The 16,162-nt window shown below is 38.4% G+C and overlaps 1 protein-coding gene across 19 annotated transcripts in view; it reads left to right on the top strand.

Annotated features, from left to right (window-relative positions):
* GRIP1 (glutamate receptor interacting protein 1) overlaps positions 1 to 16,162 on the top strand; it is a 328,821-nt gene that overhangs the window by 276,045 nt on the left and 36,614 nt on the right. For 13 of the 19 annotated variants that reach the window (XM_072922895.1, XM_030259213.4, XM_030259167.4 and 10 more), the window contains 3 exons: positions 4,034 to 4,181; positions 5,781 to 5,950; positions 11,171 to 11,326. In XM_072922895.1, coding sequence (XP_072778996.1) covers positions 4,034 to 4,181; positions 5,781 to 5,950; positions 11,171 to 11,326 — 474 coding nt within the window. Of the gene's footprint in view, positions 1 to 4,033; positions 4,182 to 5,780; positions 5,951 to 10,283; positions 10,440 to 11,170; positions 11,327 to 16,162 lie in introns of all 19 variants that reach the window. The other 6 variants (XM_041712099.2, XM_012569044.5, XM_030259152.4 and 3 more) reach the window with 3 other exon arrangements.

Raw genomic sequence — 16,162 nt, 5'->3', positions numbered from 1 at the left:
AGATTCATTAAGTGTAGTTTAAGATACATGTTAATAATGAATAGTCTGTGGGTGAATGAAGAAAAGTGGATGTGAATGCACACGGGGTCCCTGAGTGCTTTTACATTGCTCTGCTGTCAGCTGAGCAGTACTGTAAAGGACCTTGCAAAATGGAGAACATCACTGCTAAAACCACATGTCTTAGAAATTAAATTCATCAAGCCTGTTAGAAGTCCTGCTTGCTCTTTGAGTTGGTTATCTGGTCTCAAGTTTGTACAACTAGCTGTGGAAATCAAGTGCCGTGTAAGCTATGTGTTGGATTTGATTTTTGCATTTCAGCAATCTAGCTTCCCTAAGCAAATACTCAAAACTCATGGTGATAAGTCTGTGGTAAATTGATCAATTTCTGTTACAAAAAGCAAAAAGCTTTTAACATTTCAGCTCTTGTTTCTTAACACAGAAAACAGGGGGTCTAATCCCTAGCACACTGATTCTGAATGGACTGACACAAGCACATTTGGTGTACTTTCCTCACCATTGATTATTCTGTCAGTCATAGAATGATTTAGGTTGGAAAGAACCTTAAAGATTGTCCAGTTCCACCCCTTGTGCTATGACTTTGAAAAAAGTAAAAGAGCACTCCAAACCTTGCAGTTAGAGAAGTGAGAAGAGCACAGGTAGTAGCAACAGAGCTCAGTGTTCCTAGAGGAACAAGCTCAATAGCTGTACTTCCCAGTTTTAAGTACAGGAAGACTTTGGAAAGGAAAAAAAAAAAGCATCATGGACTAAAGAAGTTTGATTTCCTGTGAATTTAGTGTCATTATTGATCACGAGCTATGACTGAAGCCTTTCCCTACCTAGGGCATTTAAAGGTATCTACCTTGTTTCACATGTAGATCCTCAGCTGCCTAATAGAAGCAGCTCACTTTTTTGTTTCCCCACTGTGGGAATCCTAGAAGTTTTTGTCGACAACCCACCAGTTGTTGACCTGGATTTCAGATACCATGAGGATAGTAAGGATTAACAGATATATACATTTTTGAGGATATAAAGAAACACATGTAATGTGTTTAATCAGGTTAAAAATACATTTTGCAACTTTCAAAATGATTTGTGATTATCTGTTGAGACAAATGAGGTTGCACTGCTCATTTTATTTAAAAAAATCTAAATACTATTTATACTGTACTAAAAATAGTATATTTACATGTAATGAAAGTATATCTAGAATAAAACCCCTTGTTTCCAGTAATTTAAGCTGTCAGATAAAAAATATGTGCTGCTATCTTGCTGAAGAAATATATTAGCATGCAGAAAGCAATGCCGCTTCCTCTGGGAGATTTTTAATCAGGCCTCTTGTAGTGATTGAGATGCAATACTCTAAAATGAGAAAAATTATTAACAAAATCAAAAATCTAGAGTGCCTTTCACACAAATATTCATCAGTGTATCTTATGTAATTACATAGTCAATAAATCAACATAGTGTGTAAGTGCTTCAGTCATGGTGTAAATATCTTAATGACTGAAACATCTTCACACATGAATAATTTATACCTGTATGATTCATTTTTCATATCCACGCTTTACTTCAACATGAAAAACTAATTCTTCTCTGTCAGAGAATGCGTGCTTAGTTATTGCCTTCTTTCTCTTCCTTGTGCTTTTTTTCCACCGTTAGACACACTCCATTTCTTCTCTTCTGGTTCCTCTAATGTAGTTATCTTATTTATTCATCCTGTCTGCCTTAGTTTGTGTTCCCAATACATTTCAACAGGCACCTGGGAAATAACACTCAGGCATAAACTGCTTGTGCTTATGCAGTTTCCCAAGTAACTGGAAAAAGGACCAGCATCTTGAAAGATTTACACATTCTCAACAGATATTTGCATTCAGTTTCCTCTCCTCAAGGCAACCATTGCAGAAAGAACTAGTGCAAGTTGGGCTTTGCCATTTTCTGGATCAATATGAGTTAAAACCTTTGTCAAGGTACTGATGACAAATGTTGTTTGAGTCTTCTTCCCATATATTTGTAAATGTGAAACTTGTGTGTAGCTCCAGAAACCACTGGAATGTTCAAGATAAAAATAATTGTTTCTCAGTGCAGGAATGGGAATAGGGAATACTTAAATTTTGCTCTGCTGCACCTGCTTATTTGGCTGTTTGCAAGGCACTGCATGCATCCTGCCTTACTTAGACCTTTAACCATGTAGTCTAAGACAGGAATTTCATTGTAATAAACTCCTTCTGTAGTTAGTAAGAGAAAGGCAGGTAGCTGCTGAGGGCAGCTGAGTACTTAGTGCTTGGAGCTCCAGGCAGAAATGCAACTGGGTGGACTCTTCTTTTAGCTCAGAATTTAAAGATCAGTTCAGGTTTGTGGAGCAGCTTATTTTGTAGGTGCCTATGAAGGCTGAGCCTTTAACAATTCAACCCTAGTTGTGTACAGAAATTCTTCACTCAGATTTAATGACTACTTTCAAAATTTCTGAATCTTGCCGTCAAACCCTCAGATTTTGAACTTAAAAAAAAGAAAACCCACAGGAATCTAAAAATTATTTCAAGCTATGGGAGAAAAGGAGTTCTATAATAATTAACTGACACTTTTCTGGTATTGTATGCCATTCCATCCAGCCTTTTTTCACTCCATTTTTATATGCAGTTTACCTGCATTACACGATAATGAGGAAGAGCACCTTCACTGAGTGTTCAGCACTCTCTCATTCAATTTCTTGTATTATTATATAGATTGTTAGTTTTGTATGCTAATACAGTTTTACTCTCTTCTGTGCCAGTATTACATTTTTTGACTAATTTTTTAGATTTAAGACTGAGTGGAGTAACTTATATCTGTCCTCTCCCCCATACTTGGAAGCCCAGCTGCAGTTCTGATACAGCTTCAATCTTAGCATCTTCTGAGACACATCACAGTTGAATGTTGTCTTTGTATCCTCACAGTTGGTTCCAGCATGTTGTGAGTACCAGTCTCTCCTGTTTGCTGGCAGGACATTTGGTAACTTTGATCCAGCATAAGTCTTCATTTATTCAGTTTTTTCTTATTGTGATTGTAAGCACCTCCAATGGCTTCTGATCGCACTTTATTTGTCTCAATCTTTTTATATCCTTAAAGGCCATCTTCTCTTACTATATCTTACTGCACTGAGTTATTGATCAATGGGTACTGGTTAGTAGGAGTTCTCAGCCAGTCTCCAGAACGTATGATCATTCCCTGCTTTGTTTTGGCATTTAGGAAGAAGCCTACTCTCTTTTTGCTTTGTTGTGTCTAGCACTTGTTCTCTGAGGTAGTTTCTCGCCACAGTCATCAATCATGACTGTTGCTCCAACTTACTTTTCTGTTTTCTGTATTCAGTGTTGATTATTTACTATCTATGTCTTGTTGTAAGGCAGTGTTTTATCCAGTGCAGGATGTTAAAACAAATTTCTGAATCTCCTCACATGTATTTTGCTTTAATTTCTACTTCTTCTAACTTCTACTACTTCTAGGTGTCATGCCTCCTTCACTTTCAGCATTTTGTCCTTTCTTTTGTGAAGGATTTCTTGTAGACCCTTTCTTTGTCTTCTTAATTTGATTATTATACTGCTATCTACAGACCTTCATTTCCTTTTGTGAAAATTAATTTAGCTTTCTTCTCTAACCTATTCACTTATTCCTTTTTTTTCAGATAATTTTCAACTTTTAAAATTAATTCTGTTTTTTCAGCGTGTCTGTTTAAATTCCAGGTAATATTTATCTTCAGTTGTTCAAGAGAATGATTCACTAATGCATCGTTTCCCTCATCTGGTCCATCTCTGATTCTGACACACTCTGAAACTTCCGGACATCCCCGATTCACAAACTTCCTCTTGCTTTTATAGTTTTTAACATCAAGTTCTGATTATTGACACCTTAAATGGTGCAATTCCAGTATTTCTTGAAGTGGCATGTTATCTGGTCAGAGAAATAGAATAGCCATGGAGATTTTATATGGGGAAAACATGAAAATGGCATAAATACCACACTGGTATAATACTGATCTTTTGTTGTCTCATTTTAACAGATTCAGTAGCAACAGCTTCTGGGCCACTGCTAGTCGAAGTTGCCAAAACTCCTGGTGCTGCTCTTGGGGTTGCACTAACTACCTCGATGTGCTGCAACAAACAGGTCATTGTCATAGACAAAATCAAATCTGCAAGTATTGCAGACAGGTGAGTGTGACAGAGGACTGACACTGCAGGTCCATGCATCCATTTTACTTCTTTTTCTGTTTGGTCTGGTTTTAAAGGAACCCTTCCCTTTTTTGAGAAAATCAGCTGAACCAGGGCCTCTCAAGGTTGCATGTCCTAAAATTAGCACTTTGTCAGATGGCTGTTCCAGACTGCTGAGTCTAAGACTTCATCTACTTTAGCTCATTCCAGGAGTATTTGGTGACATGAGCCACCCCCCATGTAATATGTGACTGGCTGCTTGCGCTATGCAACACAGCAGTTAAAAGGTCTGTTCTGGCTGTTAAATGTAACACTGTGGCAGAGATCAGTATTAAAAAAAGAAATGTAACCCACTGGAATTCTTGAAGTAAACACACCATATGGAACAGCTGTCAAGGGAAGTAAATTTTGAGGCTTTGCAACCTTGAAGTGTTCTTTTAGAATATATCACTCATTCTTGTGGCACAGTGAAATGAAATTCCTTATGTCTGGATTCTTTTACTAATAGTTTAGAATGCAATTGAGGTATAAGGAAGACTGGCTTCTGTATTTCTAAATTGTTTTGCTGTAATATTTCCACTTCATTTAATCCTTTAAATAAAACCTTTAAACCATTAAAATTATAGCTAGATATTTTTCCCCAGTGGTCTGAACCTCTGCAGCAGAGTTGTTGCAGACCTTTTCTGGGGAGTGTGTGTGTGTGTGTATGTGTGTGTGTTTATACATATACAATATATTTTTATACTCATATCTCTATCTAAAATTTTTTTAAATATTACGTTTCAGCAGCAAATTCCTCCTGCATGTCCCCAGTCACCCTACCTTGTAACTCCTCTTTGGCAACGGTGCTTTTGGTAGCACCCACTTGTAGCAGTGAGTCTACAGCTCCTCTGTGGGCTTTTCCCTACAGTAGAAATTTTGAGTGACGGCCATTGATCCAGGGGTGTTCTCCAGTTCAATGGTGCAGGATGCTTTAATTTTCTCCCTCTGTTTTTTCCCATTTCACAGGGGGTAACCAATTAAAGGAGCTGTCCACTTGACTGGTACGTCGGGATGCTGACTGCTGTGTTTGCATTTCTCAACTCATCCAGTAACCAGTCTCTTGAGTGCAGCAAACTTTAGCAGATAGCCCCCTCCCCACCCCACTCCTAGAGTCACCATGCTAGCCCTGGTTTCATTATTTGTTTGACTACTGCATAATTTCATCATCATTTACAGCTTTTGTACTAATAAATGTTTGAATTATAACTCAAAAAATGATGAACTGGGTGCTTGTGTGAGGGATATGTGACCAAGTTATTAGAGTCTCCTTAAGCTCTTCTCATTTTATCCTGCTGCCATTCACACATATTTTTAGAGTCAGCTACCCCACTGCAGTTCCGTGAGTGATGTCTTGGCATATACTGTATTAACGGAATTGTTTTTAAGGTTTGTACTAATAGAGATAAAGTCTGACCAGTGACAGTGCCTACAAAACACAAATGTCTCTTGAAAAAAAAAACATGTTCATAGTTGTCATGACCAGTTTGAAGGCAGAAAAACTCATTGTGCAAGCAAATAGCATACCTGATCATACCAAGTTTTTCCCCTTTTATATAGATGTGGTGCATTACATGTAGGAGACCATATTCTGTCCATTGATGGCACCAGCATGGAGTACTGTACACTGGCGGAAGCAACGCAGTTTTTGGCTAATGCAGCGGATAATGTCAAACTGGAGATCCTTCCCCACCACCAGACACGGCTAGCACTGAAAGGCCCAGAGCACGGTAAGAGATCTGTAACACCAAACACCCTTTTCTCTTTCTTTCTTGTGCTTTGCCTGCCCATGCTGAATGGTCAAAGCTATCACCACAGCTAGGTTTGTAAATGTTGTTTCAGTTCCCCACGTTATGCTTCTGCAGTTTCTGAGCAGCTTGGAGATTTCTATGGCCAGAGAGGAAATGTTGTGCTAAGAAATACCTCTACAAACTTGCAAATGCACATAAAGACACCTGTTGCCTCTACTGTTATAATTGCTGGGGGTGCTACGAGATACTTCTGTAAATTAATCTCTACATTGATTCTTAAATTTAGAGTGGGGAAGTAGTACCACAGCCAACTTATTTTCAGCATATTGGCTTGATAGTCATGGTCACTTAATTAAGGTAGTTAGCAGGTGTTATCCTGTTCTCTCCTTAAATACGTAAACCCCTCCTGTGTTTTCTCTTGTTAATGGCATTATTATTTATTGCCACCTTCTTTTAAAATGCTTCTGAGATTGCTTCACAGGTTCATTGTCAGTGCTTATGAAAACTGTTTGGAAACAATTCCCTAGATTGCAGACCTTTTCACTGTGATACTCATTTCATAACAACATGCTTGAATAGAGTGGCTTTCCGTTCTCAAATCAAATGTTTGTAAAATGTCTTAGTATTTGAATTCAGATGGAGGCCGCCTGTCTTATCTTCTAACTGATCGTGAAAAAGTGCTAATTCACAGTAATCCTTAAAATCAGTCTAAAATAGCACATGTTGATAGACATCAAAACAGTAACAAGGGTTATCACATACGCAGAGAATAGGTACATGTGTTGCAGCATGAACCAGTGGTATAGTTTTTCTAAGCCTGTGGTACTGTGCTTCTGCCTCCTTTAGACCAAGACAAGATTTCTGAGGTCTTGGAATGTCAGTGATGGTAAATGTTCTGGGACATCCATGTAACATCCAGGTTGTCCCTTGATATGTGGTGTTCTAGACAGTTTCTTGGGAGTAGGGAATACTGAACTAGTGACAGAGAAGACATTAGTTTCCTTAGACCAGGGTGAACAATAAGTAACCTTTGCAATTACATGTTCTCCCTGTATTCAGCTCTTTCCCTTTTCTACTTAAGCTGCCTAGAGCCACAAGGAGCAGAGGGTGATAACATTAGCACAAGCAGAATGAGATGGAGGCCAAATTTCCAATGTACTTCCATTACTTTCAGTTATGACAGTGCATTACAAACAAATCTTTCTCTTTTTTTGAAACAGAGATGTAATGCAATTAATTTTTGAACGGTTAAAGAATTTTGAAGACTTTTTTTTTGGGGGGGAAGAGAAATGCTGGGGCCAATGATTTGTGTAGATGATTGTATTACTTGGAGCAGTTGGGTTGTTAACCAATATTTATAACAGATTGATGCTGTTAATGTTCCAGTCACCAGTGTAGATGCTTAGAAAAAGCAATGCTCTTGCTATGCCAAGAGTTAAGAACTGTCTGTTACAAAATCATATCAAATTAATCTGCAAAAGGTGATATATAAGCACATCTTTTGGGTGAAAGTATCCCTAAAGTAACAAAGTTGCTTTCTTCAGTAAGGCAGAATAACTAGGATATTTACAGACCGTTCCAGCCCCTCGCCAGGTGGTGCTACCGCAATATCATGACCAATTCAAGATATAACAGGTTTTATGGAAGCAAGTTCCTTCTTAGAAACAACCTTTCATCAGGTGTAGTATGACCTAGAGGCTGCAAAGAGTGAAAATCTCCCTTGCTATGTCTGAAATAAGCTGAGTCATTAGGGCTGTATCTGCTGAGCTCAGTTATTGGTCTTGTGGGAATATGTTAGGAATTTATAACAGGCAGGAAAGTCAGTATATAAAATAAACTAAAATTTTAGCCCTAAAATAAAGTGGAGACCTCTATAAAAGATAGGATTCTTTTCCATGGTTTTTTTGTTCCTTTATACTGTGCTGCTGACAGTCATTTTCCTTGCTGCCTCATTAGTTGTATTTTTACTATACACCACCCTGTACTGGAAAAGCTGAAATTACCACTAAATTACTGTGGTTACACACAAAAGGATTTTCTTTTACAGAACTTTTGTTGAATTGGGACTATCTTTCTACAAGCTGAGCAAACTGAATTTGTGTATTTTTCCACTTTGTAGGACGTTTTTATCTCTACTCTCAGCTTGAAAATAAAACATTAAGAAAAAATCTTAAGGACTGCCAGATAATTTCCTGCTTGAAGCAGTATTTTTAATTAAACAAGGCTCACAGTAGCTTGAAAATAATGAAAATCCACCTGGCCACATTGTTCTTATCAGATTTTAATTTTTACACCATAGTTAAGTTAAGAAATCTCGCTGTCTGTGCACGTTATTGAAGAGACTGTTTCATCTGAGAAGACACGTTAAGTCTCTAAGACACATAAGGCCATATCAGGCTGCTTCAGGTGTTTCTGAGACTTTTCTGGCTAACATGAGATTTTCCAAAGTCCCTGAGGGTGGTGGTGCTAGTGGCTGAGGAACCCCAGGGACACAGACCGAGCCTGATACTGACATTGCACCCCTCCCTTACTTTTGATATCTGTTTTTGGGGCAAAAAAATAATTCTTTAGATTCAAGAGCATGCCAGGGCACAGAGTGTGCTCTCAGGGAGGGATGCAGCTCCAGGGAAATCTGACTGAAGACACAGAGCCAGATCAGGCAGCTCCAGGGCTTGCAGGGTCTCCACCACTCCACCAGGCTGCAGGGACATGATGAGCCCCTGTGCTCCCTTTTCCCTGTCCCTTCCCTGGTGTGTATCCCATAGATGTACTGTGTAGAGAGAGGCATCACTTTTGAGTCAGAAGGAGGAGTACCATCAGGCAATTAGCACATCAGTGCTCAAGTAATACAAAGTGAAACCAAAGGACAGTTTTCCTTCTGCCAGGGCACAGGGCTTGTTGTTGCAGCTGGCCTTTTCCCCCTAATTTTACCTCATGGAATAAGATATGAACACAAGGTGTAGGTCCAAGCTAAATGCTCAAGGTTTTGGGCTCCTGTTAGAGGCCAGCATGGGGACAGACAAGTCTGCAGCCATTATAGGTATAGCAGGTAGCAGAGGGACACAGGTTATACAGCTCATGAAACAAAGACAGCAAACTGTTTTATAGAAACAGATTTAGAAACAGGTTTAGATTAGATATTAGGAAGAAATCCTTCACTGCGAGGGTGGTGAGGCACTGGGACAGATTGCACATAGACCTTTTGGCTGTCTCATCCCTGGAAGTGTTAAAGGCCGGGTTGGATGAGGCCCTGAACCACTTGCTCTAGTGAAAGATGTCCCTTCCCATGATAGCAGAGTTGAAACAAATGGTCTTTAAGGTCCCTCCAAACCCAAACCATTTCATGATTCTGTAGTATGGGTGGATCACTTGGTGTGTTAAGACAAAAAAATCAGTGAATAGTTCCCAGTTTGAACTGTGCCTTTATGGTTCAGCAAGGATATAAACATGCTGAATATACTGTATTTAATCAAGGGAGACTTCAATCCCTTTCCTTTAAGATTTGACAACTGGAATGCTTCCCATTCTCTTAGTAAATACCAGTCTTCACTTGCGGCACATAGAACCCGCAATTAAATAATCAAGTATGGTCTCAAATTTTGTCCAGTGAAGGATCATTTTAAAGTTTTGAAGATCAAATTAAAACAAAAAATCAAACCCAAAACCACAAAGCAAAAATACAAAATTGCAAATCCTGCTAATCAATAAGACTTTTTTTCTTTGTTAACCAGGTTTCAGGACAGAATTTTCCTGCTGCTGACAAGGGGAAGTCATTTACTGCACAGAATAGCATAATGCCAGCAATAGATTGTGGCAAAATTAAAATGTCAATACAGTAAATTGAAATGGCAGAGAAGTATCTCCATTCTAGGCAGTGCCATGTAAAGTATCTGGTTGGTCTTTTTAAAATAGATTAATGCAAGCAGAGAGTTATTAACCTTCCGTTACTGGTCATATGTAGTATCTTAGTATTTTCTGAGAAACTTTGCAATCTTAGTCCCTAAGCTAGAAGGAGATTAGAAATTGATTCAGTAATCATAATTTTTGAAGCAAATACAAAAAAGCAAAAAACTCAATCAGAAACATTTTTTCTGAGGAAAAATACTATATCTGCTCAAGTTAGAACCCCCTGATAAGAAGACAAGACCAAGTTAGTTATTATTTTATTTTATTTTATTTTATTTTCAATTTGTTTTCTTTCTTTCACTTCTGATTTGTGGGTTCTTTTGGTTTTCTTCATGCAATTCAGTTACTTTTGCCTCTTCTCTGGTCCTTTTGTTTCTGATTTTCCATCATCCCTTCATGCGGGCAGTGAAGGTTGAAAGAAGCAACAGGCAACTTACCTGGGATTCGTGTGCCAACAGCCACAGCAGCCTCCTCACCTACCACCATTATAACACCTACCACCCTGACCATTGCAGGATGCCAGCCTTGAAATTCCAGAAAGCGCCTCCTCAAAAAAGCCTTCGTAATGTTCCATACCTTTTCCTGCTGACATATTCTCTTCTCCTCTTCTACTTCCTCCTCCTCCCTCTTCCTCCTCCTCCTCCCTCCGTTCTTCTTTCACTCATACTTTTCTCATTTCAAGCTCTAAAATGTTTTTAGTTTACAGATGCTACACTTTTTCATAGCCATGCCAAGGTTATTTCTGACAGTTTACACCTTTTCCTTTCTGTAAGAAATCAGCCTTTGTAGACAGGAAAAGGCTTGAAAATTCTAAATTAATCAGCTCTTCTTCTATGTGCGAGTAGACCATTGGATTGGAAAAGTGTAGATAAAGCATGATATTTGAGTGCAAAGCATTGCTTGCTAATCCTTGTCAGAAATTACCTACTACAGAAAGACATTTCTAAAATCAGTGTATCTAGGTATATTGACTTGCATTAGTTTGGGGATTTGTGTTTAAAATTTTAATTTAACATGTTTTGCTTAAAGTAAGTTGTATACTATGAATATAGCTTTTGTGACTACATTATCTTTGTTAGCTTCCAGCAAGTGTTGTCATAAAATGCTGGCTTTACTTTTTCCTAGGGTCAGCTGTGTGGTTTAATGTCTTTGTTATTGAAAATGCACAAACCATTCCTGTGCAAAATACACAGCCTATCCATAAAATGTTTGATTCATTGATGAGTTACAGGCATGTGCTGCGCTCTTCTGTGAAGACTGAGTGCTGTATGCCAAGTGTTTGATTTCTTACAGCAGCTCTGGTGTCTTCATCCTTCTCTCCTACCTCCATGAGTGCATACAGCCTGAGTTCCCTGAACATGGGGACCTTACCTCGCAGCCTCTACTCCACCAGCCCACGTGGGACAATGATGAGGCGGAGGATGAAAAAGAAGGACTTCAAAAGCTCCTGTAGGTGGTAACTGCATTTGCTCAAAATGTGCAGTGAATGAATGGGTGGAGGAGGGGGAAAGATGCAGAAAAAAAAGTTGCACAGTAGATTAATTAATACACATATATTTTAGACAGAAGAGGGAGTTTCTGGTAGATGTAGGGAAGCATAAGGGTAAAAATATTTGTTTAATGCTAAAATGAGATGAGTAGATGTTATGCAGCATAACTATCTAATCTGAAATTTATAAAGGAATGTTTTCTTTAGACAGTTCTGGAAGAGTTTTTTATACCATTATTGAAGTGATCTTCAAATTCCTTTTTTAACTCTTCCAGTGTCCATTAAGGAATAGAATTCATAGCTGAATGGTCAAAAACAGATTGCTGGTAAGCTCAACCAGCTGTCACATTAGGTAAGGCAGAGCTTGCCACCTCCTAGGTAGTTCTAATGTTTACATCTTCACCATGTCCTGGACAGTTATTTTCGGGAGGGAGAGCAACAAGTTACAGTGAAGACTAACTAGCCTCATTTGACCACTCTCTGGGATTCAAAGCATGGATTGCCTGTGAGTCAGTCATTTCCCAAGCCAGAACAGATCTATTCAGGCTGTTCCATTTTGCATATTGCTAAGCATTCACTAAGCTGGAGAGAGTGTGGCTGTGGCAGTGCATTTTTTCCCAGACTCCATGCAAGTGCTACCTCTCTTTTGGCTTGTCCATCATTGTGCAATCCACAGCAGCTCAGTTCCTCCAGAGCAGGGAGGTGAGAACTGCTCTGTAAATCATTTGCTCTAGATAACAATGCTCAGAAGTCCACTCTGAAAGAACTGAGCTGCTGCACAATACAGCACTGCTGCTGTTTTAAAGATTCCCCATGGTCATAGTAAAACCAGAGCAAACCAGCAGCTTTCAAGGTCAGTCACCATGGAATTGTGAGAATACATTAGAGAGGAGCTGAGGTTTTGCTTTCTTGCAATTTTTGTTGCTTGCTTTTTCTTATTTCTTCTGTAAAGCACATATTTTTGCATAACGTTTGCCTGTAAGTGCATTTTTTATTTTTAATCCAATCAGCCATTTTTCACAGTTCATCTATTGACATGTTAGCTTCTAATGCATTCTTTTGGGTCACAGGGGGATACTGTGTTTGTCACGCTATGGTATCAGTAGAGGTCCAGCTCTTGTATGTTCTCCTCTGCACATGAGAAACAGTAGTAGTGTTAAATTAGTAGTAATTGCTTTGAATAGTAAAATCAATGCAAAAAATCATTCATCAATTGTGCTACATTTTTAGCTGTTCAACAAAGGATGAAATCTTCAAAGCTAATCCTGTTATGGATCTTGGACACAGCTGTAACTTGCGTTGTTAAATTTTTCAGATATTTTTCCTTCAAGGAAGCCTTGTCTGTGTTATCTTGCAAAGACTCCAAACAAGGCCAGTGATGTGGCATTTAAGTGGAACAGTCACATTAGTAGTGCGGTGCACCTAAAATATTTTTAAAGTCAGAAGGCCCTGGGGATGACAAGCTGCTATGAGTGAACAGATCTCTAGATTGGAGAAGTTAGGACAGGGCTTTGTTGTGCAGTAGTTTATTATGCATTTGCATTGTGAGGTCTTGATGTAGAGCATTACTCAATATGTGAAACTGGCCCCATCACTGAGTGGTCAGTGCCTCATTACAACCTGTGACTACATCAACGGCCCTGAACTGGAACTGGCTTCCAAGAAATTGGCTGGCCAGCCAAACTTGTTTGCTCTCTTTGTGAGTTTGCTTGTCAGCCCAAGCAGAGTTCCTTACTTTGTTAGTAGAATTGTACCCATACTTGTGACAGCAGTAACAGCCAACTTAAGAGACCCACACTACTCTGAATGTCCAGTCGTGTACCTTTCCAGCGACAAGACTTGGAACACTCTCCCTTTGTGGGAGACTCATGAGAACCAGGTAGATTGACTGCTGTGCTGTTCATGGAAAGGAGTAGCACACTCTTAATTTTAGTGGGATTTTTTTCCCTTAACCCAGTTGGGTCATTTGCGAGTTTTATTAAAGTAAATTTTAATAAATCTTTTAGAATGTTACTTGGCAATAAAAATATGTAGGTTGCTGGAAGGTTTACATTGCCAATTATTTAAGAATATTTGCACAACATAATGTAATCATGGCATAATTCATGAAGATGAACTGTGATGGCACAAGGGGTTACAAGACTCTTATGGTCATGATTTAACAATCATTGCATTAGTTATGCAGATCTTTCTAAATATGTGGCTGTAAGAACTGAGTGCATGCCCTGCTGCCTCAAGCTTTTTTTATGCCACTTGTTTTCAGGTTTTGTTCTTCCTCTGCTTTTGTTTGTTTGTTTGTTTAAGGTATGGGATTAGTTGTGGAAACACTTAGATTATTCTTTTGTTTAAGTTTAAATCCTGAAGTATTTTGTAAGAGGTCCCTATTAGTGGTTGAAAGCAAGACATAATTTATATAAATTTATATTACTAGGGTTGCAAATTGGAGAGGGTTTTAGACATGCATGGGTGCTCTTTTCTCAGCAGCTATCAGGAGGAATTGCGAACATTTTTCAATTTCTTGTGGGTCAGACTGGGAGACTAGAGGCATAATAATCCACAGATGCACCTTGAAACACATCTTGTTCTGCTTCTTGTATAACTGCAGGCACAAAAAGTACATAATCTTCAAATTCACGATCATTATTTACATAACTGCAGAGCACATAGGAAATCAGCCCCCAGGAATGTTGCTAAGAGTTAGACAAGAACTATACAAGTATGCTGGAATTTACCCCTAGCAATAGCAACCAGTGTTCACTGGAACTACGAACACATCCATGTCCCCTTTTTAAATCAACAGCGCTGCTTCCTGGCCTGTAAAGATTCTAATCCCTCAAGGAGCCAAAAAATGTCAGTGTTTCTTGCTACAGTTACTGTTGAGTTACAAACCCCAATGTGCTCTAAGTCATGGATTTGGATACCTGTGACATTTTACAGAGTCTTAGAAGATAGCTATTGTTACATGATTAGAAAAGGATAATTTTAATCTCTGAAGGTTTTTTTGTTGTTCCTGTTTCTCTTTCCTTTTCTTTCGGAGTGGAAGGAGTTCCTAATTGTCATACTTGAGCATCGACATCATCAAAATGTTTATCGGAGTGAGTTTTAAATCCCACAGATAGTGACTTAATTTCCCAATGTGAATTAAAACTTTTACTGTCTTGAAATAAATTTTATGAGATATTTAGGTTCCTGGTAGGAGATTATAAAAAGAGTAAGAAGGTTACAGAGTCAGCTAGATACCTGGTGCATGGAGGGAATGGAGACATAAGTGATGGGAAATAGAGATGAAGTTAACAAGTAATTGTTATATGACATTTAAGAAAGGGAAAATTGAACTTTCCTGAGATTGGCTGCCCTAAATTAAGATGTTTCTAGAAGGTGTCTTAGGTATTATATTAATTTATTTGGTTTCATTATATTTTAGCCTTTGAAACAATGAAGCCTGGAGAAACCTATTTCTCACATGCAGTAAATGCTAAAGCTGATGGAAGTTTCTAAGAACAGATTTTTAGTATTTACATTTGTGTATAAGCATATCTTATTGAGTGCAGATAAAATAAACAATAAGAAGGAAGCTATTGAGTATCTGCAATAATGCACAATTCTTAGAAAGAAAACTTAAAACAAGATATGAGGAAGAATTCACAGTTATTTGGAAAGGACAGTTTTAGAGTGGGAAGGAGCTTTGCTGGGAGAAAGCAAAAACTAGTGAGGTTTTTGGCAAGTGAAAATTTTGCCAAGAACTGTCATTGCCAACTGTGCCACATCAATCAGATATATACTAACTGATATAGAGCAAAGGTGTAATGCTTGCAGCCCCATAGTGTGGGAAAATATTTATATAACATCTGACATCTTTTTACAGTTGTGCTAATATTATCTATAATGTCAAAACTTTTTTTCCCACATCTAGGAGAGAAAAAAGCACAGGTAAACTATCCCTCAAATAAACCATGAAATTTTACCTAATTCTTAGCAGCTGCTACAGTCAGAAGAGGGTTTTGAAGGAAATTAGAGGTGAAGAGGTAAAAACTCCAGCTTTCTGTGTATTACATAATGAAAGGCAATAGTTTGTCGCTGGGGGAATTCAAACCATAGTACAATAGATGTTTAGACAGAGATCAGGGAGGCAAAGGTGCAGTCCTCTCCTTTCACAGGTAATTGCATTGAATCTCAGTGTTGTTTTTGTATTTATTTGTACTGTTCTGCAGCCTTTCAGAAAAAGTGTGAGTAAAGCAGGGGAACAGAGGTAGCTGCCTGAGTTTCTCCTAGAAGGATCTCCCAGTAGCTTTGAGAGACCCCACAGAAATTTTTTTTCTCACAATCCCTTGAGATATACTGGTTGCCAAAACAGAGTGGTTTGTTCAACTTCCTTACATTACCCAGTTAGCCTGACAAATTACTGACTTACAGTAAACAAGTACAAGAAGATGGCATCCTTACTTCCTGCAAGCAAGCCTGATCCATGTGCTTTGTTGCTAGCAACAATGAATTGCAGTGAGATGATCAAAAGAGGAATCTGCCTGAATCTGCTGGGCTTATGCCTCCAATTGCCTTGGTTCCTGTTAAAGTTCTGCTTATCCATGTCTCCAACCTAATGCAAACAGAATTCAAGGAAATCCTGAGATTTTTGGAGTGGCTCTATCAAACATATTGCTTTTACTTAGAACGAACTATCTTTTTGCAGCATAAAACCAGTTGTTTTCTATTATCTTATATGCCATAACTGTTTATACATAATTTATAAACTTTAGCCTAAATTGACTTTTAAAGAGCCATTGACTAGATTTATTGTA

The sequence above is a fragment of the Taeniopygia guttata genome, chromosome 1A (genome assembly GCF_048771995.1).
Source record: "Taeniopygia guttata chromosome 1A, bTaeGut7.mat, whole genome shotgun sequence".
In the NCBI taxonomy this organism is placed as follows: Eukaryota; Metazoa; Chordata; class Aves; order Passeriformes; family Estrildidae; genus Taeniopygia; species Taeniopygia guttata.
This window is presented reverse-complemented; position numbering and strand designations above follow the sequence as displayed.